Here is a 23,675-nt window from a genome sequence, read left to right as displayed (position 1 = left end):
GTGTATATTTCCAAATCATTCGAAAACATAACTTAATAATCTACTTAGTTGGAAGAAATAAATTTTGTTTATGAAATTCATTTAGAAATGAACATCCACTGCAAGTATTAGAGAAAAAAATACCTTGCAAAAATAACAAATAACCTTTTAAACCTTTGATTTTTTTTTTTTAAAAAAATTCTTAAACCATTTCAAGTAGAATTGAGACAACTGATTTCAAATTTCACAGACTAAGTTTCTGTATTATCGCAAACAAATAATATTTGGGCAAGTCTTTTTTTAAACAAATTTTTGCACGAGATTTATATCGTCTTTCAATTAAATAAGTATAATTATCTAAATAAACTCCAAATATATCTTCAACTATTACAAATATGATGGTAAGATATGCAACAAATAATATTTTATTATACATATTAAAAAATTATAAATAAGAACTAAAAATTGATTGAGAAACCATCAGTAAAACCCTGAGAGTTTAGTCATATGGTTGTTGGGATGCACCCTTAGCCACACAAAAAAGTACTAATGTTCAGGGTCAAGCCAGACTCAAGACACTCAGAAATAAATGCATGGATGTCTAGGGCGATTAACAACCACTTTTAGATCTAGATATCCAGAGAATAAATTTTATGCGGTAGTTCATCAAATCAATTATAATTTGATTGAAATTTAGTCTAAGATCTAGCGTTCAAACTAAATTATGGTACCTCCATTTTCCCACAAGTCATACTATTGACAATCTGACCCTCAAGCACAGAACTTCATACAAGACACCAGTACTTCATTCCTAGACTAGTCTTAAAAATAAGATCCTAAGCTCTTTTCTCATTTTGAACATGGTCCTTGGGCCACCTTACATGCACGTAGGTGAAAACAACCATGTGCCAGTTGTAAAAGATGCAAAAAGAATACAACAGCAAAACTACAAGCGTATGTTCGTCGAGCCTACATGAATTTACCAGGCCAGGAGGCAGAACAGGTGTAAATTGAAGAAGAATGAATAGTTGCTTTTATCAAATGATTTGCTTGTAAAGGCTGTTGTAGGCCTTCAAAATTCTATAATATTTCTTGTCAAGAATGCTAACCTTCTCGAGCAAGTTACTGTGTGTTGCTAAAATGAGAAATGTCAAGTGGATCCAACTTAGATACGGTCATCCCTATAATGGCTGCGAAACAGGATCTTCAGTATGTCTTCTTCCTCATAAGTGGCTTTCGTGTTTCCCTTCTTGATGCGGCTAGAAACCCAGGTGTTGGTGTTCCAACTGTGGCTTGATAGAGATCCTTTAATCTTTGAGTAAGCATACAGTTAATGTGTTAGAAAATTACTATTCAATTTCGGCAAGTATTGGAAATCCTTGTGGAGGAGAGCACAGTAAAGTACCTTGGTATGCTGATAAATAGAGCAATTACTGAAACTCCAATCACAAGAGGGAATACTGGTGCTGGAGTTAATTCCTGTGTAAGAGGAAAAGAGATAAGAATTAAAAAAAAAAAAAAAAAAAAGAAGAGGATGAGGGAAAAAAGTAAAATTAAAATCACACTTCATTTCAGTATTAGAATATCCTATATATGTAGATTGAGATAACAATTTGTTTGAATCAATTCCACTCCCGAATCCTTTGGAGATGAATCTTTAATTCTTATATCCAAGAATTCAAGGTAGGAGTGGAATTGGGTTATACATGAAAACTCGTATGTCATTCTACAGATCAAAACCACCTGGCGATAAAATAAGGAATAAGGTAAGAATTCAATAGGTATTGAAACAAATGGACAACTAGTTCAATGAATGATTGACCTAAGTGACAAACATACAATGTCAGAACATTCATCAACGGTGGTTAAGTTTCTGCATCATTGATATTGTTTAATCTACTGAGCTCCAAAGTTTCATTCAAGAAGAATCTATAGATTTCACAACAGAAAGAAAAAAAAAACCTGTTTGTGGCGATCTTCTTCAACACTGTATCTGAGCGGGCCAACATGGATCTGAGCATTCTTCTCTAGATCAACTTCAATAATTTCCGACTCAAATTTGTAGTTGCGCAAAGGGAAACTAGATCTGAGCTGCATAAGGTGCTTACCTCTGGGTAAGCCCTTCACCTGGAAGAAGTTAGAAAGTGGGAGAGGAAAGACATTCTCAATTTTATAAGTGTCACTAGCTGACTTAATTTCCACCACCAGCTGTGAATTTAGTTCCTCAATTCTCCTTCCTTCAACATGACAACTTAAAATGGTCATCTCTGGCTGTTCAAAGACCAAAAAGTCTAATCCTTTGAGGTCTTCGAAGCCAACCTTAAGAGTAACGTATTCGGGAGATGCTCGCTCGATTTTAGTGCTACTAACACCATCCCTTTTCACCACTTTGATGACATAGGTAGTATCTGGAACTAGTCCTCTCAACCGATAATTTCCAGATGAATCTGTAACTGTCTCCTCATAGTAGCCTTTAGATTCAGACCGAGCTTCAACCGAAACACCTTCTTTTGGCTGCCCAGATAATAGAGTTACGGTACCCATTGCACTGCAAAGAAGTTTAAATGTCTTAAGAAATAAATTATCTATATATGAAATTACATAGAGGTATTCATATTCACTTTCAGATTGAAGTCAAAATTCACACGATTTAGAGTAAGCTCTAATTAGTGATGCAGAATAAGATCTTAAATTGAAATAAATTTTTTATTAAAGGAATTTTGAGTTATTTAGTTCTATTTACATATTATAATATTTTAGTTTTCTTTTTAGATAGATTTTAAACGTCATAAGAACTAAATATTTTAAATTTCCTCTTTTATAATTTTCTTTATTAGTTGTAATTAACATCTAAGAAAGGCTTAGTAGCTACCAACGAAAAGAATAGATGAAGATTATTAAGAATTTTTTGCTAGTATTTTATTCTATATTATCTCTTTCTGTGCTCATTCTTTTGATTATTGTTTTGTTTAACCTATCTTCTCCAGTCTATTTCTTCATATATTTCACTCTATATTAACCTCTTTGTTCTTTTATTTCTCATCTAAATTTTCTTTCTTTTAAACTATACCTGCACCAAGTTAATTTAACTGCTACCCATCCTGCATTAATTAAAATATCAATGGAGCACAACAAAAGAATTCCCAGTCCCATATGATAAAATACAATTTAGATGTGTCCTCCAGAAGTGCTCCAACCTAAGTTATCTAAATTATTATTTGAAAGAAAGGAATATTTATGAGGAAGGAACCTGAAACAAAATCTTTACAAGGAAAGATTCCTTGTGAAAATACTCTTATTTCACCACCCTGCTTTGAGGCATAGATATTAAGTTCCATACTCACCCAGCACCTTCCTCTTTGGAAAATCAGAGACACAAGAATATTTCAAAATTCATTCCTCATATTAAACTATTAAACTTTCCCAGACAAATCCTAAATTTCGTTAAAGGAGGCCATCATATGCTACAAACTAATAATGTAGGAAGTAGGTCTTATTCCAACTTATGTAAGACGGAATTGACAAGGAGAAAATAGGGTTGGCAAAATAGAAGAATGGACGAGGATCAAAATGACATATAAGATGGAGAAAGAACAAGAGGTGTTAGAGAGACAGAAACGATAGATGAAGAAGGACAGACTAGAGAAGATGGGAGGGAACAGGGAAGAATAGAAGCAAAGCAATGCCTTCCCACACATTGGCTCCCTTTTTGTTTGCAGCTTGAGGCAAATGTTCTCACCAACAATCCAAGAATGAGAGATAGAACCTTGCGATTAGATGCTGGCAAAATGGATCATTATTATTTTAGTGTCCTTGACAAGGCCTCTATGAAATGCTGCTCAAGAGTTTCTCAACGAAATCTAAGTGGTTAGTGGATCTGTGCCTAGGGAGTTCTTGATGTTGGACTCCTTGGGCAGGACGAGCAGGATGAGGATCACAAAAGAACAACAATTGTACATTCACACCTTGCTATTTTTGTGGTTACTTATTTAATGATCATCCACTCACTTGTCACTTTGTAAGGACTACTTAGGTGACATTAGTGATACTTTGACAAACACTTTTTTGTGAAGATGATGTATTCAGTACAGGTGGAATCCTCTCAGTGATTTTTTTCTTAAAATCAGAGAGAAAGTAAAGCAACAGAGGAAGGAAAGTGAAGAACACAAATTATATTTCCTTTGGATGATAATTTGGCCAAAGTACAAGAATACCACAAGATAAGCATGGATACAGCTGTAAACAATAGAAAATAAATTGAGTGATCAACCCAAAAAAAGGGTATAAAATATAAGATACTAACATTACATAAATAATTCCTGACACAGAATGTCCCATTTTTTTAATAACCTTTCTTTCTGCATCAATAACTGCTGAAAATTATTTGTGCAGGTATTAGGCATGTTAATTTAAAGTTGTGCGAGAGTTAAATAACTAAAAACTACAAAATAAAAGTCTTTGTTGCTGAAGATCAAAGGAAAAATAGAAACCTGTAGGCCACACGAGTAGCCTTGAAAACGATTTCCCTAGACTCGCCAGAACCAAGTTCTATTGCCTGTGTTGGAGGTGAAAAGGCATACTCCTGCAGAAAATATCGGTAGCTCACTTTTTTAGTTGAGGATTCATTCAACATAAGTCATAAACAAAATTAGGAACTTCAGACCCTCCTTGACATATCCTGAAAACTCAGAAGTTTGTAACTAATGATTTACACAATAATATAACATATAATGAGTTGTGAACTCATTATACTGCTGAAGCAACAAGCTTCAAACAAGTTTTGTTCAGTTACACCTGATGATTAAGTTCGTTCAAACAAAGTATCATCTAACTGGACGATAAGAAAAAGGAATGAAAGAAATGGGAAAAAGAAAATCTTTTTTTATAAAAGGAAACTCAGCTTTATCTAAATACTATGATTTATGAATTCTCAATCTCATTCTTGTTCAGTACCTTGAGCAGAGGCCGCAAATAGAAATTCCCAGGGAATAAGTTATCAAAGAGAAAATATCCACCAGTGCCAGATATTGAGTTATTCCTATAACCATCATCACCACTCAACGATAACAACACAGAAGGTATAGGCATGCTTGCATCATCCTTAGAATACACATGCACAGAGATTTGACTGAGCTTCTGACAAGAAAAGAAATGAGGTCCCAATCTTTTAAGATGGTAACCGGGCTGCAGAAAATAAGATACATATCAGGGATATGCAATCAATATATCTAACAAACACAAAGAATATGCATCCACAATTTAGACTCATCAGTCTAGTAATTAATCCAAACAGGAGCAATATAGAAAATATATATATATATATATATATAAACCTCCCTATCCAGCCAAACATTTGACCATCACAATCAGAACCATGACAATTTTTAGCAACTGCCTACCAAGATGCTGGATTAAACTTAAGTTCATTAGATCGTCAGGCAAATGTTCCATAGAAAAGCTCAGGACCATGCGTATGAAACGGGAGAGTGAAACCAGGTGCAGGCAGAATGACCAACAACTACCAGACCAGATCTCACATTCCAACAGACTCCAGGATTCCAGCATCAGTCTAGTAATTAATCCAAACAGGAGCAATACAGAAAATATATATATATATATATAAACCTCCCTATCCAGCCAAACATTTGACCATCACAATCAGAACCATGACAATTTTTAGCAACTGCCTACCAAGATGCTGGATTAAACTTAAGTTCATTAGATCGTCAGGCAAATGTTCCATAGAAAAGCTCAGGACCATGCGTATGAAACGGGAGAGTGAAACCAGGTGCAGGCAGAATGACCAACAACTACCAGACCAGATCTCACATTCCAACAGACTCCAGGATTCCAGCATCAGTCTAGTAATTAATCCAAACAGGAGCAATACAGAAAATATATATATATATATATAAACCTCCCTATCCAGCCAAACATTTGACCATCACAATCAGAACCATGACAATTATTAGCAACTGCCTACCAAGATGCTGGATTAAACTTAAGTTCATTAGATCATCAGGCAAATGTTCCATAGAAAAGCTCAGGACCATGGGTATCAAACGGGAGAGTGCAACCAGGTGCAGGCAGAATGGCCAACAACTACCAGACCAGATCTCACATTCCAACAGACTCCAGGATTCAAGCATGAGTGAGAGAACTGACAAGCATCAGATTGTCATAAAGATTTACAATTTAAATCTCACATGAAAGACTCACTAGTAAACTGCTCAGACTTCATTAAAATCAGCAGTTTAAGCATGTTCCAGACAAAATTTAGGATGCCATCAGCAATTTTAGCCTCCCTAATCTATGATTCTTTAAAATTGTATTTTAGTTAGCATTTGAAAAACATTCATCTTCAAGTTCTCTCCAATTTCTTACTGTAAATAACGAATTTCTTTCAGCTACTTGATCAAAATAGTAAGAACCATACTGATAACATGCAAAGGGTAAAATTTAATAAGATCTGTATAGGTTCATCCAATAAACAGCATTTCACATCAAGAGAAGATGGGGAAAGTAATGAACATATATACATTAATTAAGTAATATGAAGAGGATTTAGAAATATTTCATTTATGGATAACTACAGAAAGCAAACTACTTAGAAAAATGTAAATGCCCGCGGCAAATATTCAGACAATGAATGACTAAAGGAATAACTACACGATAAACATTTCTTTCATAGTAACAATACAAACCTTTGTAGCCTCAACATCATAGGTTATATCATCATAAAGAGGTCCCCCAACAAAAGAACCATCTGTCCCTGTGCTAGTTTCAACCACTAAGTCACCTTTTCTTAACGTTGAAACGTGGCTATCTTCTGCAGCAACAATTCTTATATGAACACCAGAAAGAGAGGGAGAAACTGATCCTTCAATGTACAACCCCAGTCGACCAGAGAATGAAGGAATTGAAGCTTGACAGCCATCATTTGACACCAACATCTAATAAGATAAATATTTTATATAGCAGGACAAATTTGAAAAAAAGAAAAAAGAAATTTACAGAACATTACAAAGCCTTTTAGTCATGTTGATGCTTACATGATGCTGTGTTGGATAAAACAGAATCTTCTTTTTTCTATCATTTCTGCAATAATGACAATTCAAAATAAGTGGGGAAGGTGGAGCAGCAGAAAAACAAAAGAAGTCCTGAAATGTAATGCTTTTCAAAGACAAAGAGATTGGTATTACATAATCAAGAAAAAAAGAATCTGAAGTACATACCTAGAGTCCAAAGGTACAAAAATAAGTTTCTCCCCAAGATTAGCCCATGTCGAATATTCATAGACAGCAGTGATCCTTGGATCATTCATCTTAGATGTAAGTTTGGCTGTTATAGTGTTAATTACATCACCACCACTACTCTGAATGTCCACACTGATAGTATTGGGCAACTCATATACACCATCGGGTGAGCCTAGCTCAACATTCAACTCTCCCTTAAGAAGATATTTCTCTCCTTTCAGATGGATAGGCTACAGAAACATGAGTGTAATTAGGAATTCCAAATGATAAAATACAAGAAGAAAAGGATTTAGTAAAGGATCACAAAGAAACAGGAAAAAAAGTCTGTAACATGTTACCAATGGGTTTGATGTATCAATAATCGTTGATTGGCCCCCAAAGGAAATACATGAGTTAACAAAGTGAAGTTCATGGAGTCCAGGGTTTTCAACACATATGTGCTGGGAGCCTTTCTGCAGTTTATGAAGGGAGGTAAACCTCAAACCAAATGCATGTTCTCTCTTAATATAATTATGTGAACTTTAGTACCAAGTTTTAGTGAAGAAAGACTACCTTAATTTTCAAATCAATATGCGATCCATTTGGTTGCAGGACATAAGCATCTACATTATGAGTGGAGATAACATTAACCCAGTAACCTTTTTGAACGAATCTAATTCCACTAACATCCTCGGCTCCAATATCAACATCAATGAAGCTCTGCTCCCAGCACCAATTATCTTCCTTGGATATAGCTTCAGGGGAAGTGTGCTTGACCTTAAAGTACCAATCAAAAGTAAACACCCAATAGTCAGCTAAATTTTCTTTTTTTCTTTGAAACAATAAAGAAAGAAGTAGAATTAACTATTAGTCAAAAGCTCGTGACCGAGTGAAAGGCAGTTGAGAGGGGCACGAGCTATTTTTTGCTACACAAAAGTCATCACTCTTTTTCATAACAAAAGCAATCAAGAACACCATTTGTACATGTAAGATAACATTCACTTACCTCAAGCTTATATTTTCCAGGGAAAACATTTGAAAAGTGAAATTCATTATTCTCATCAGTTAAATGAACTGTCTTCCTCTCCTCAGTGTGTTTACCCGCCACTCTCATGAGGGTAACAGAAACTGATCTACCACATTTCTCCTTACACTCTACAGCACCATGCACATTGACGAGTGCCTATAAAAGTTAAGAAACAATACAACAGTTAGAAGCATTTAAGTGAAAAGTTGTATAACGGTCGTCAGCATAGTCCCCCAAAATAGCCATCCTTAAATATCAGAATAAAAAGAAAAGAAAACAAGGAAAATAACAGATGATTCCCATGTAAGGATTTTGTAGAAACCAATACAACATAATTTCCAGGAAAATCCAAGAGATAGGGATTTATAAAATACTTGAAAATTATTTTCTTTTTGAGATAGAGGGAATATCACTAAGACACAACAAGGTGGTGCAGCCATGTACATTTACAAAAGAACCAATGTCAAAAGATCAATCCTGTCCACCAAGTCCTCACTATAAAGGATTAGATTGAACTCTTTTTTTTTTACAGCCTTTCCAGTTCTAACAAAAAAGAGCTAATGTCTGGCTGTCACTAATCTCTCAACCACGCTTAATCTCGCAACCACATCCGCGATCCTTTGTGTGCTCAGCCTGGTCTCATGGGCACTGAACACATTAGGGATTTCAGGAGCAAGAAGACAACTTGGAAGTTGTGGTTTCAGGTTGAAGTAGAGATAGGAGGAGAAGTTAGCCGAGGCTTAGATTCACACACCTGTAGCTGCAACTCATCTCCTTGCAACCATAATTGAGGTAACACTACAAGGTATCCCCATGTGAGGCTCTTCGTCACTTCTGCAGAACCAGAGAAAGGAAGGAGGATTGCTAGGGACTTTGCCGAATCAGATTAGACCAAACCTCCCCAGACATGCGGCCAACTGACATGTCACAGTGCTAGCCCTTGCAGATCACCCTCATACACCACTGCTCACAGCCGCTTCCTTGAATGCTCCACTAGAACATGCGATTTGCTAGCCCAAGAAGAAGCTGCATATGGCGCCTCTGTTCTCTGAAGTTGCAGAGACCATGAAGGGAAGAGTACAATGATGGTGGCTAGTACGCCTGTCTAAATAGAAGCAGGGAATATGATAACTTTTCTTCTCTCAAGGGTAGCAAGGAAAATCACCTCCGTCCGGTTCTAGGAAAGGGCTGAGATTCAGCCAACTTCCTAGTTGTTGAAAGGGATTCCTGTGACTTTGAACTAGTGAGAGAGAAGGTGGAAGGACAAAAAGTGTGTGAGAACAGAGAAAGCTTTTAGGTCTCCATCATTTTCTGAGCTGAGGAGGTAGAATGGCTGGTGAATAGCCTCCAAGAGTTTTATTGGTAGGGTCCAAGAACACATTGCAGGTAGTGTTGGGAAAACGGAGGTGGAAAGTTCCTGGTCCTGTTATAGAAGAGAGGCTACTGGAGCAGGAGGGTTATCATTCCTGATGGTTCCTGGGCGTGAGGATGGTGGAAAACGATGGAGGTGGTGTATGAACTAACTGGTACGACACCATTAGAGCCAGGGAAGCCAACTCGCAATAGAAAGCCTTTAGTTGTTGCCCTGCCTGTGCACGGCCAATGAAGGGCAACTTGCTCTCTAGCCTGCCCTAGTTGCAGCGTGATGGTCAGCATCTCCCTGGAAGTTCAGGTGGCAAAGGCATCCACGACAGTTGCACAGGTTGGCATCAGGAAAGGGAGTTTAGTGGAGAAGAAAGGAATTGGTTGTGTTTCAGATCATGATGTTTGAATGGACTGAATGGAAGGGTTTAAAGAAGAAAAGAAGATTTGGACTAAAAAAAGAATGGAAGAGAAGTAGTAGACCTAGACCTGTGTGACGGAGAAAATAAGAGTCGCGAAAAGGCATGAAGAATTTGTGGATTCAAGAGGAGGTCCAGAAAGCATGGAGCAGCTGGTCAAGCTCAGAGTGCTCTTCGGATGAGGCATTTACATTCAATGGACCTGGGGAAAGGCCCTTGCCTACAGTTGTAGAGGGCAAGAAGGAAGAAAGGTCTGAGTTTAGGGAGGATTCTGGTGGGGGAATGCGGCAGGTTTATGAACATGGGGAGAAGGAAAGACTGTTGAGGAGGTTATGGCCTTTGTTATCTGCTGAGAGGATTTGGAGACTGATTTTAAGGGGAGCGAAGGGGACCAGCATGAAAAATCTTTGGACAGTGGCTACAGTGGAAAATGAGGCGAGGGGGAGTCTGGAGGGAGGATGGAAATGTTGTTTAGATCTTAAAAAATATAGCAAGTTGGTTGGGGTAAGCTTTGAGGTATATGAAGACCAAGCAATGAACATTTAAAAAAAGAAATTGGATTGGCAAGGGAAAAAATATTAGCTTAAAAAACCTCAATCCGGTGTACAAAAGGAGGAACAGGGTTGACAAAGAAAAAGAATTGGAAAAACTGCAATCAACTACTAATTATAATAAGCCAGGTAAGAAAATATGCAGGGGTTCAATCAACCAAATAAAAAAATAATAACAAATAGTGTATAGCAAGATGGAAACTTGATATGATTTGCTTTGAAGAATCCAAACTTGATTCTCTTCCACATCAAATAGCCTATAGTATTTGGAAGATCTTCGAGCTTGGGTTGAGAGACTTACCAACTGTGGAGGCCTCAGGTAGGGTGGTTATGCTCAGGAAGGAGGATACCTTAGAGATCATTATTCGTCTCGTTGGAGCCTGTTCTATCTCATATGTAATCATGTGCAGGATGAACGAGTGGAGGTGTATTTTCACAAGGGTTTATGGGCAAGGCGAGGAGAGAGAGAGAGAGAGATACTTTGTGGTGATTTGGAGGAATGCAGCAGGAGATGGGAGTTGCCTTGGGTTATAAGAGGGGACTTCAATTTGGCATACAAAGAGTAGTGAGAGATCGAGGGAGAACTTCTTGAGATCTTGTGTCAAGGAGTTTCATGATGTAATTGACAGATTAAATCGAATAGATTTATCTTTTTCTAAGGGCAGAAGAACATGAAATTCTAGAGAGCATCCTTCTTTTTCCTGTATTGGCCGGTTCATTATAACTTCCTCCTTTCAGGTTCACCGGTGAGACCTGATTGACAGAGTTAATTTATGACATGATGCTTGGTTAAGAGGGAGATCACTAAGATAATATTTCTCCCATATCTATAATATTGCATCACACAAGAATATCCCAGTATACGGGTCATATAAAGACAATAGGGAGAAAGGGGAATGACATGTGGAAATTATGAGAAACTTCAACAATTTGGAAGTTAATGGTTATGAGACTCTCTTCCATACACTCTCTAGTACTACAATCAACGAGAGTAACGACCACTCTATTTAGAAACTCAATGCTAGGGGGTCTTTTTCGATTAGATCCTTCTATAATTATCTAAATTAAAATGAGGCCACAGACACCAGCTTTCCTTTTCTACAAAGTCCGATAGTCAATTCTCCATCAAAGTTGCTTTCTTGGTGAGGTAAGCAAGTTGTTGGTGTATTGTTACTAATTCGCAAGCTGATGAGGAGGGAAAAAAATATTGGTGAAGGAATGTTTCTTGTATCAGAGGGAGGCATAATCCTGCGATCATGTTCTCTTTTTGTACCCATTTGTGAAGAAACTGTGGACCTTAGTTTATAGGTTACGAGAGATCAGTTGGCTTGTTCGATGAAGGAAGAGATTCAGTCTTGAAAAGGTAGTAGTGGAGGACAAGAAATATGTGAGTCTCATTCTCCTTGCCATCTTTTGGATAGTATGGGAAGAGAGAAATATAAGAGCTTCTGAGAGGTTGAAAGACGACTTTGATAAGATTAGAGATAGATGGTTCTAAACCCTAAATTTTTTTACTATGAGTCATCCTCTTTACACAGTAAATGATTTTGGCAACCTTATTGCATTTTGATTGATATATAAATATTTTATGTATATTAGTTGGCACCCCCTTGGTGCTTGTGAGTAAATGAATGACACATCCTTTTTATCTAAAAAAAAATATTTCTTGCACCATCATAACACCAAGAGATTAAACTCAATAGGAGTCAAGTTCCTAGAGGGTGAAAGATAGGGTACAGCAATTAGCAGATAAAGAATTTAAATCTAATACTTCTTTAGGATGAGGTGGATCATACCTGAGAAAATTCTAAATTTAATAGTGGTGTTTTCACTGTAACATCAATGTAAGCCGGCAAAAAGAGAAGTCCAGAACCACTCTCTGGTTTAGCAGCAAAAGCAGATAAGCGATATTCACCTGAGGGAACCTGAAAAATATTGATGATAAAATAGTGATACATAACTCATCAATAAACAGGGGGTACAGAGAGACCAAACAAAAATTAATAGAAACCACTAGCATAAAATTAACAAAGCTTCTAGCATAAAAGCAAGAGAGAGACACCATAATGAAGTACATGCTAGACTGTCCTTCATATAGATAAGCACAATATTCCTTTTATGCACACTATCAAACTTCATCCAGGAAGGGAGAATATATATATTCTTTACATTTAAGATGGAATTTTGCTACAATCACTTAACTCTTTTCTTCAGAACAAAAAATTAGTTGGACCTTAGAAACCTAAAGATATCTCTATCACATAAACTGCCTCAGCAATAGCCAAAAGACGACCATACAAGGGCAAGGGAAATTCTAAATCAAAAGATTCTCATTAAATAAAAAAAATTCTAAATTTCTTCATGTACACGAGGTCCATATTGATAAAAAAGGATGAGATGTTTTTGTTATGGTTGCTCCATTACCAATCCTACCTGGTTCCCCCAGTCAGCCACCTCAGCAGCGGGAAAGATCTTCTGGTAGGCCAAGTGTATAAATGATTTTCACGTTAACAGAAGAAAGGAAAGAACAGCTCAGCTTACAACATATCTTTTTACTGCAGTTTGTTTTACTGATTATTTTATTCAGTTCCTTCCATCTCAGCTTAGAGATTGATATTTTACTGTTCATTTCATTCAGTTTCTTTGGTTTCCTAGCATCAAGTTTCTTAGGCAGTTATGAATTCCATGCCTGGGGACCATCCCCTTGGTCTGAAGAAAGTTGCCTGTACCTTTCCTCTTCCTTTATGTAATTGGTTTGGAGGAAATAAAATCATTACAATTGCTTCCTTCTGGCTTTTGAAGTATCTAAATGTCATAAATCCAAGGATTCTCTCCAACAAGCCCTTACCTTAGCAGCCATAGCTCACAGAGGAATACAGCATTGTACCAGCTCTATTAAGGATTTTTCGATCTTAGTATCAGTCACCCCACTAGATCCCAAAGTAGGAGCCATAACAGATTGCAACAGAACAATCACTGTATCTTTCTCAATTCTTGCTGCAGAGCTTCCAACTAACCACACTACAGAACAAAAATCTATGGAAACAATAAAATATAGTAGTTGTAAATAAAAACTCTCAATTTCAGTTGCTTATACAATTACCGGACCATAATTACTAAATTCAATTTTAAGCAGAAATTTTCCAAGAAACCTGCTTTAAGAGACACCTTTCTTAGCTGAATGGTTTCAGAATCATTCAAAGAAAACATAAAGGGTTATACATAATGAAAGAAGCATAATGATATAAGAGGCAAAATGTTAACAAAACTGAATATTGAATTCAATCAAACTCAAAACCGTACAATGCCTAAGTACCCAACCAGCACCTAACGTGAAAGATCATTGTACTGGGGCGAGCGAACACACCTCAAAGCAGAAATTTCCACCTTCATCTGTCAGTTTCATTTGCGGTTTTATGTTCTCTGCTCCATGAGTCAAAGCTATCTAGAATTCAAAAACATGAAAACTGACGTAACTGACTGATAATGCAGTAGAGAAGTAAAACCAAACATTATTGGAAGTTACCTTTGCCCTGTCACCAGAATTAACCATTCGTACTACTCCACAAAGGTCATAAGAGGCAGCACTAATATCTGCAACTGAAGCCATATTTGGCAAAACCTAAGTAAAGGAAAATAATCAGTTATTACATCATATAGTGAATTATCAGGAAGATATTGGAGAAAAATGCTGATTTGTTTTGACAATATATACAAGGACAGTTGTCCCTTGAGATAAAATCTAAAGAGTGGCAGCAAAATGAAGCAGAAAACTACCTAATGTTTCCTACTGCATGCTTACCAGATAGTCCTTCAGTTTGTTGAACTTGTAATGCTCCTTCACAGCCTCTATTGTGTACCGGTTTGATGTAACCTAAAAAGCAATCAGCAAGTCAATAGGAACTTTCAAGGATAAGTATATATCTAAAACTAACAACAATATCCTTATTTGCTTCCGATTTCTGTTTGACAACATCTAATATATAAAAAAAAAAAAAAAAAAACTGCCACCATTAGCAACTACAAGAACGGTAAAGAAATTAGATCTCCTAACCAAGGGAGGGAGGGGAAATAAGCTTTCCAAAACAGAATTGGAAGTATAACAAAACTTCAGAAAGCATTAAGAATTTTTGAGTTTAAGCAATGGCAGCTTCAATCTTCTCTTACTAGATTTCTTTTTTTGAAATACTTTCTCTTACTATATTTAAGAAGGATAAAAAAATAACTAAAATTGCTTTAATTTACTCTTCATGAATATCAGCATCAGTTTGCAAACTACACTTCCTTCAATAATGAGCAAAATGATCAACTCCACTCGTGAAGCAGGTACAGTGTATAAAAGCAGCCCTATGTTCATTTCAACTTCATATGCAAAATAAGCCCAAACAACGATGCTCACATCAAACTGTTAATTTAGTTTCCAGTTGAAAGTCTTTAATCACGCTTTGAAGCACAGAGCATAGAGCAGATTGGACAGGAAAAATTTAAATTATACATAAAAAATACTGGAAAGGAAACAAAAGAAGATTGAAGGTACAGAAACTTAGAAGACCTCGAAAGAAAGTTTTTTTTCTCAGGAAGAAAATGGTCAAACCAAAAGATAAGAAACAGATAATATACCACACAGATGAGAAAGAGGAAATGCTGAATATACCTGGTCAAGCTTGTAATAACCTTCTTTGTCAGTTATAGATCTTTCATGACCATCAACTAAGATTTTGACACCCTCCACTCCCATATCATTTCCATCCACGACACGGCCCCCGATGGAGAATCCAGTAACCTACACAAAAATAAAAGAGCTTAATTGAACCTTAAGTAGCCAAACGACATTTCTGTTTGAAGTGTTTTATAACAGGCAGCACAACTGGCAATGGCAATATTGTTCTTTGACGATGAAAACAATGTTGAAAATGCCGACTTATATTCAAAGTAAAAGAAGATAATAAAAGTAGCTACAAACTCAAAGATGAGCAATGTATATGACATAAGAGGTGCTTCCATTAAAGATTTATATATGTGTATGCACATATGAGCAACCAATTTCCCAAAAAAGAGAGAAAATTAGATAGGTTAGCAAGGCAGATTAGTACCATCAAAGGAGAAAAACCTTCATCGCAGTCAGGCAGGAAATTGTCTTACCTGAAACTTTTGTGGAACAATTACATGTTGGTGCTCAACTGACACTTGTATCACGCGTGGTGAAACATCAAATACTGTATTCTCACCCTTGTAGAAAGGTATAAGTTCATACTTTCCTGTTAATAAATCAAAGAAAACCAAATTTAGAAACACAAAAAAGATTTTTTCCTTCTGCTTTTTGATGATTGCAAATAGCCAAAGATGCACAATCCTAAAACTTCCCTGGTGTTTCATATGGCAGATCTAGAAAACTATTTAAATTGACTATCAATCCACAGAATAAGCCAACAAGAGGATAAGAAAAGTTGCTAAATAACCAATTGCCGATAACAACCTCAGAAACCTAAAAGTCATATTGAACTTCTAAATGTAATTTTTGAGATTTAGTACATCGTAACCTGCGAAGCTCCCAGCTTTTGTCTGTTCAGATAGTATTTGGCATAGTTTATTTCTTAGTCAACGGGAACTTATAGCTTCTCCAAGAGCATTAAGAGCTTATAAGTTCCATAATCTGCATCAGACGCCTTAATGGAGGAGAGATGCACTCCCATTTATTTCTAAAATGTGAGATAAACTCGAAGATTTGGACAAACTTGTTAACTCTGTCTGGCACTGAGTGGATTACACCTCTGGCAATTGAGAGCTTCTAAGGAGTGTACATCAAAGGAGCTGGGTTGAGAATAGGAAGCGAAATCACTGTGGCAAGGGGCAATTTTTTCAGGAATATGGACTATATCTTGGTAGAAACTGGAAAATATTTTAAGAGTGGTGTGGAAATATTCCCAGCATTTAATTCATTATTGTAAAAATATCTTTAGCCTTTAAGTCTTTGTTTAGTAAAAAATCCAGCCATTATTAGCTGTAGCTTCGGTTAAATAGCAAGATTTGATATTACTAGATTTTATTTCTGATTCCTTATTTACTGTATATTAATTGAAAAATCTTCCTCTAAAAGGAAAGTAATTAATTGTAAAGTATGTATATATTGGTTGTTTCAGTTCTTCGAAATGCAAAAAGAAATTTCTTCCTTCCTACATGGTATCCGAGCAACTCAAACTCTGACAACCAACATTATTAAAAGAAAAAAATCCATGGTCGCTAAGAAAAGAAGCCCCCTTGATGGATGTCATCTCAAGTCCTATTAGCCAACCAGGAGCCTGAATGAAGACGTAGTTGAAGAAGTATATATGAAGATCGCTCATAGATTTAAAACTTCCAATATGAGATTTGAACTCAATAACATTGAGATTGATCGTCATATCACAAAAGAAAAAAAAGGCAATGTTATCCAGCTGCTCTACACACCAACAAGGTCACAGGTTGTAGACATCCTGACCAAAGCCTTGCCTCGAAAAAGCTCCCAAGGGCTAACTTCCAAGCTTGGGATGAATAACATTTTCAACCTCGCTTGAGGGGGAGTGTGGAAATAGTCTCATCATTAATGTGAAAATAATCTCAGCATCAACATTAAAATATTCTCAGCATTTAATTCATTATTACAGAAATATTTTCAGCCTTCAACTCTTGGTTTGGTCAAAAATCCAGCTATTACTAGTTGTACCTTTGAAGAGCTTATAAGCTCTTAAAAAAAGGCAGCCAAACATCCTCTTAAGCTCATGTTTTTCCAATTAAAGACATATTCCAAACCTTTCTACTTGGAAAATTTTATTGGATGAAATCTTTTGGTTATGTGCTTTAAAAATTTCTAAGTGTTCAGTTATTAATGGTAAACAAGGGAAATAGCAAAAAGAGAAGGGCAAATTAGTCTTTTACGTAACATTTAGGGTTAGGATTAATTAAACCCTAATCATCTCTTCATTTTCGCAGCCACCATCTCATCTCGCGGTTGCCACTGCGCGCATAACGGCCGCGTGATTCTGGGTGCTGATATTGCTTGCTTTATTGCTTTAAGGCCTATAAAGGGCTCTCTTCCATTGCTTGTAAGGACACCAGAAAAATTAATAAAATTAACTATCTATTTCTCTTCTCGACTTCGGTCTTCTCTTCTTCTTCTCCCTTTCTTCTTCCTCTTTTCTTCTTCATTTACTTCAAATCAGACAGCCATATCGAAGGCTTCTGACAAGGTGGTAACAGAGCAGGAACCAGTCGAATCCTTTGCTGGAGTCGCAACCTGCACTCGATTGAAAGGAAAGGGTGCAATAATGCCCAAACCAGAAAATCTCAAAACACCCGAACTCACCATGAAGGACATCGATCAAAAACTTACCTCCTTCATGGAAGAGGTATACGAAATGAAGAGGGAATTCCACCAACAATTGAGCACCATCATGGGATGGCTCCGCAGGACGTCCTCAGAAGACTGGCCGAAGTTGCCGACGGAGGCTTCCTCTCCTGAGCGCCGCCCACCCTCCTGTTTTGCCTCGAGCAGCGTGCACAGTTCTGCAAAAGGGTTTCGACCCTCATTTAAGTTCAATTCCATGGACCGAACCGGACCCAGAGATGAAGCGGATAAAAACGACCTGAACTTATCCAAGTTGAACCGGGGCCAACCTGACCCGACCCAGTCTAACCAGACCGGTCCCAGTTGTGGCTCGAACTGGTCCAAACCGAACCGGCCCAATGGATCCTATGCACGAAACCAATTCTACCCATTTTTTTCGCTTCCTAAGGTGGAAATTCCACTTTTATAAGAAATAAACCCCCGCAGGTGAGTTTGAAGATGCAAAAAATATTTTATGATCCACAACACTCCTAACGAGCATAAGGTAGAGATCGCATCATTATATTTGGGAGAAGTGGTTGATACATGGTACTGTGGGTGGCAAGCCAAAATTGATGTCATAGATTAGGAGTATTTCGTGGAAGAACTTTACTATAAGCTTAAGGAATCATCGCGAAAAGATTTCATAAAAGAGTTCACCAAGTTATCTCAAATAGGTACTGTTCTCGGCTACCAAAAATAATTTAAACACTTACGTTCTCTCATGCATGTAGAAAACCCAACGCTTTTAGAAAGATTTTTTATATCCACCTTTATCAGTGGTCTCAGGCCACAACTACAACTCATGTTAAGACTCATCAAACCACAAACTCTTAATCAAGCATTCAAAAAGGTTTTACTTCAAGAACAGTATGTTATATAACTATCCTAATGTTCATATCCTATTAAAGTGGCTAAAGTTGCAGAATTATCTGAAACAAGAAATTATGATCAACCGCTCCGAAGAGATACGAAACCTAGAAGAGCAACGGCTACTTGCTACAAGTGTGGAGACCAATACTTCCCTGAACACCGTTGCACAAATAAAACCATAATAATTATGGAGGAAATTGTTATGTCTGACACTAAGCTATAAAATCACGACAACAATCATCTAATCCAGGGTCCGAATTTTTCATTAGAAAATAGTTAGAGTATATTAAAGTCGCCTACAGCTAAGCAAATTTACAAAGATAGCAACCATCATAATGTCCTCACTAATTCTCAACCTATCAATTTTTGGACCATATAGAGTTTTTGGCACCAACTTGGTGCCTTGTGAAGACACTAACTTTTCTTGTCAAAAAGATCTGCAACTCCAAAATGAGGCAACCAAACCATAAAAACCTATTTCAATTCCTTTGAGAAAGTTCAGCATACTTTTTCCACAGGGTTAATGAACTGAAAAGGTACCTAACTGTTCAAGGAATTTACTGAAAGAACTACAACTGGTGCATGTGATAAGTTTATGTGAAGAGGTAAACGATGAAAATTACCACAGGGAATCGATTCAAAAACAAATATTCCGTCAGCATCAGACACGGTGTGGCAGAGAGCTTTTCTTTCACCAGGGGCATTCCCAGACCCTTGGGGGCAATATACCTCGACAACATCATCAGAATATAAATATATATGAACTCCCAGGATAGGGTTTCCCTGTAGAAAAAAGAAAGAGAGAGAGAGAGAGACAGAGAGAGAGAGAAGTAAAGAAACCTAATAAATATTATGCAAAGGGAAAAAATAGATCCACCTGAAAGAATCTAAAGTTATATTATCGACAATTGAGCTAATACAACATGCATGGAGACAAAAATTTCTTCCTACTGAAGTAGATAGATAAATAAATTAATTGCCATAAAAAAAAGAAAGCAATCTTAGGTAGAAACAGAAATTGTAATTTTCCCTTCTGTCAGAAACGAAGCAGAAATATTACCTTCAAAAGGCCTAAAAGATTTGAATGTTATTGATTTACAACTTCCTATCATTGGATGAATCCTTCGAATATAAAAGTCTAGAAAACCCAGGCTAACCTAGAGGTACAAAATAAAAAGAGGAAAATGTCATCTACTAACACAACTCTTACAATACCTGAGCAACAACATATCCCTTCATGTCATACCCGGGAACAAAGAAAATGTCATCAACTATGCCATTCTCAAACCCCAATTCAACCTGAAAAATACATATTTATTAAACAATTGTGCACGTTCTAATAATAGTTAAATCGAACAGAAAAAGACACAATAATTAGTGCAAAAAGGGGTTGAGAGAATGTGGGAAATGAGAAGCAGATTAAAATTAAGAAAGGGAAAAAGAAAAAGAAAACCTAAAAGAAAAAAAAAGCATTAAACCTCTGTGGAGCCTCTAACTTCAACTTTCAAGTTAGGATGGGAAGCACGTATTTTATATCTCCCTGCATCCAGAGAAGGATAATGTTAGGATGGGAAGCTTTCCATTCAAAACATGATGCATATATACATATATATATGCATATATCTTATTATATGGTCTTTAAACTAAATTCAAGAAACTTGTTGTGATTAATTTAAGTGTCTGTATCCATCAAACAAGTACTATCCAGTTTATGAGGTGCCATGCGAAATTACTTCATTAAACACAATTCATGGGACCTCATAAACAGAAGAAACTGCATAACCATGAATAAACATGTTAAAGTGGATGTAAGGTGTCACCGACAATAACTTCACTTTAACCACTTAATACAGAAGTCAGTGCATGGGAATGGTCATAGACAAACACATTGCAACTGAAAAAAATGAAAAGAAAAAGAATTTAAGAAACAAGACACCAATGAGGTATGGCCCATGTGCAAAAGAAGAGAATATTACAAATTAACAAAGTGTCGATTAGGTCGCTTTAACACTCCTCGAAAGAAAGAGGATGACCAGAACTAGAAAAACAAAATTTGTTCCAAACACTTAGTATTTTGATTATGAGATAACAGCTGTATTCAATGGAGAACCTAGGAGAATTTATTAACACACTAATTGATATAAAAAGTCTTTTGTACATAGGTTTTTTACCCGCTTGGTGGTATGTAATTAATACAATTCATACTTTTATTTAAAAAAACAAAACTATGAAAAGAAATGAACCACATTTTTAAGGGGAAAACCACCCATATACAAAGATATTTTCACCTCTCTGAAAAAAAAACCCCAGATTAACTAGGAAAAAACTGAACCACTTATTTGCACAAGAGCATATTTAGACCAACTCTTACATATCCACATAAAGGCAGTTTATCACTGGTTTGATTCCCTAGCAATGAACAAGCTCTTTTGACAGAAAAGCACAACTTTAACATTTTAGGTGAAATCACTGCTAAATACACACTCCAATCCCATATAAAAGTATCGTTTGATTAAGCATGCAAAACCCAATTTTTTAAAATATGTGATCCACAAATTATAGCTGCACTAAGAATTATGAATAAAATCAAAACAAAAGAACTTCCTTACCAGGAACAATATTTTTGAACAGGTAACTCCCCTTAGATGATGTTAAAACAGAAGAGATAAGATCATCAGTAAGAGACAAGAGTTCGACATTCACATTGGAGGGTCCACCATCTTTTAGTGGACAACTCGATCCACCAACAGCTCCAACAACTCTTCCACTTATGGTAAATCTGCAATGCAGGGAAAACAAATAACACTTACATTTCGTACAAGAATAAGCACAACTTCAATGGAACTAAATGAGATTATCAAATGACACAATATAACATGGAATTTTCAGACAAACCCCGTGAACCGAAAATTAATGTCCTCATTGCCATTGCAACCACTGTCATCAACAACAACGGGAACCTACAGCATACAATCTGGCATTAGGTTTATGTCCAAAGACACATAAAACAAAAAAAAAATGCACAATGCTGAAGAAACTTATTAAAATAATAATGAAACTAAAGAACCTTCTCTGGGTCCCATGCCCATCCTGCAGGTCCATTGATTTTGATTACAAAGGAACCCTGTAAAGCAAAATGACAATTAGCTGAAGAAATAAAGAAGGGGATCGTACCATAAATCAGAGAGTACTTGCATACCAGAAACAACAAGATAGAGAAGGGGATTGTATTTAAGTCGAATTCAAAAAATCAATAACTTAGAAATAGTTTTTAAGGAATGGACCATACACCACTGTCATCCTCTTACCTTAAATGACAGGAAGAAGAGGGTGACTAAGCCACCATGTGATTGCAGTTTCAGAATTACCCAACCATGTCTTAACATTTGATCTCATTCAGAGTATTTTGACAATGAATCATCCGATTTACCACTGTTGTAATTTTAGCAATCAACTAGTATACTAGATTATTCACCGCACTACTATCCCCAATTGAAAAGTCTCCAGCAACATTTCATGAGAAATTTATCCAAGTTATGACGTCAACCATAGTAATAGTTTGGATACCATTTTCCAATGACCTCACTCATAAAATAAAAGATTAAGTTTTTCAGTAAGATATCACGCAAAACAGCAACCATATCAATAAAAGGAAAACCCGGAACCATGTCATAATTCTTCCAAAAGGGAAAACCAGCACAACATCTTCAGATTCATGCAAGTTTCTTGAACTTAGAGTAGAATAAAAATTTACCTTGTCATAAACTGGAAGAAAATAGTAGCCATTAGGAGCACACTGAGTTCTGTCTTTTACCAATCCATCTACTGTTTGAAGCTCAACCTTGTAGTTTGACAAAGCAAAAAAATGGATGAGCAAACACACCTAACAGTAATGAGCAAGTTCCATGCGCACAGAGGTAATTCTTAGTTTTTGGCTTTAGCCGATGAAATCAATAAACAAACACAGTACGCACAGTGAATTATCAGTCTATTCACCACTCAAATACATCCTGCCGTGAAAATTCGTACCGTGATGTGAGAATAATCCAATTTTCTATCAGCTGGCTTCCTCGACTTGATCAGCGATGAGCTCGCCTACACATGATTAATCCATGATTATTCAGCAACAACGGTGAAACTTTCGGTACAGTGCACAGTACCGTAGATTTTAATCCAACCAGAAAGTGCAAGTAAACTAAAAAATTAGATTCAGAAATCCAGATCCATTGACATCGTTAGGAGCTTCCACACTATCAGCGGAAAAACAAAAACTGTAAATGCATTTTCGTTCCTTTTCCTACATTTCTGGGCAATCAAATAGATAACAGCATGTCAATGAACAAAGAAGCCAATAATTTACCTCGACGAAGCCACCACAACCGTTAATAGAATCGGCACAAGCAGCCGAAAGTGAATAAATTGCAATTAATAAACAAATTAAACGTTCTCTAATCGCCATTCTTCGTAATCTGTTCTTGGCACTTGAAGGCTGAGCAGACTGTTGAGGGAGACTGGATCTGATACCTCACATCAAATTTTTATATAATAAACTATCAAACTTACTCTGGCCTGACACTTCTCACTCCAGTCGGGCCGGCGCGAGGGTTTATGGGTTTGAATGCGGAGTGCCGAACCAAAGCTTAGTTCGCCAACTGTGTACAAAAACTTCGCAGTAAAACCAAAATAAAAATAAATAAATAAATAAAATTAAAATTAAAGTAATTTAAAAAAAGAAAACCGTTGGTTTATGGGTTTCGTAGTATGTTGGGCAAGACACGTGAGTTCAATCCGGCCCATTTATTATTATTGGTTTGCCAAAATGGACATAGTGATAAAAAATCTAAAACTCACGTGTAATTAATTTAA

General features: G+C 36.5%; 1 protein-coding gene across 1 annotated transcript; it reads right to left on the bottom strand.

Annotated features, from left to right (window-relative positions):
- Positions 1-641: 641 nt before the first annotated feature.
- On the bottom strand, positions 642-23,477 carry LOC110819423 (Carbohydrate-binding-like fold). Its single transcript, XM_088219179.1, has 26 exons — positions 23,170-23,477; positions 22,839-22,904; positions 22,564-22,650; positions 21,877-21,933; positions 21,705-21,769; positions 21,419-21,588; positions 20,288-20,349; positions 20,025-20,108; positions 19,433-19,592; positions 15,716-15,831; positions 15,228-15,356; positions 14,376-14,447; positions 14,100-14,195; positions 13,941-14,018; positions 12,370-12,498; positions 8,221-8,397; positions 7,788-7,991; positions 7,574-7,687; positions 7,215-7,465; positions 7,032-7,077; positions 6,684-6,932; positions 4,933-5,163; positions 4,470-4,561; positions 1,942-2,527; positions 1,385-1,458; positions 642-1,291 (listed from the first exon to the last, which is right to left on the bottom strand). The coding sequence occupies exons 1-26, from the start codon at positions 23,266-23,268 to the stop codon at positions 1,186-1,188; spliced, it is 3,600 nt and encodes a 1,199-aa protein (XP_088075305.1). The 5' UTR covers positions 23,269-23,477; the 3' UTR covers positions 642-1,185.
- Positions 23,478-23,675: the final 198 nt, after the last annotated feature.

This window comes from Carica papaya, chromosome 5, assembly GCF_054855325.1.
Source record: "Carica papaya isolate Zhongbai chromosome 5, ASM5485532v1, whole genome shotgun sequence".
In the NCBI taxonomy this organism is placed as follows: Eukaryota; Viridiplantae; Streptophyta; class Magnoliopsida; order Brassicales; family Caricaceae; genus Carica; species Carica papaya.
This window is presented reverse-complemented; position numbering and strand designations above follow the sequence as displayed.

What these genes read in the sequence shown, in the direction of transcription:
- LOC110819423 (XM_088219179.1), bottom strand. Translation starts at nt 23,268, where the DNA reads ATGGCGATTAGAGAACGTTTAATTTGTTTATTAATTGCAATTTATTCA. An exon ending in GGGCATGGGACCCAGAGAAG is followed by an intron (nt 21,770 to 21,876) that starts GTTCTTTAGTTT and finishes TGTATGCTGTAG; the next exon opens with GTTCCCGTTGTTGTTGATGA. An exon ending in ATTCTGGTGACAGGGCAAAG is followed by an intron (nt 14,019 to 14,099) that starts GTAACTTCCAAT and finishes TTTGAATTCTAG; the next exon opens with ATAGCTTTGACTCATGGAGC.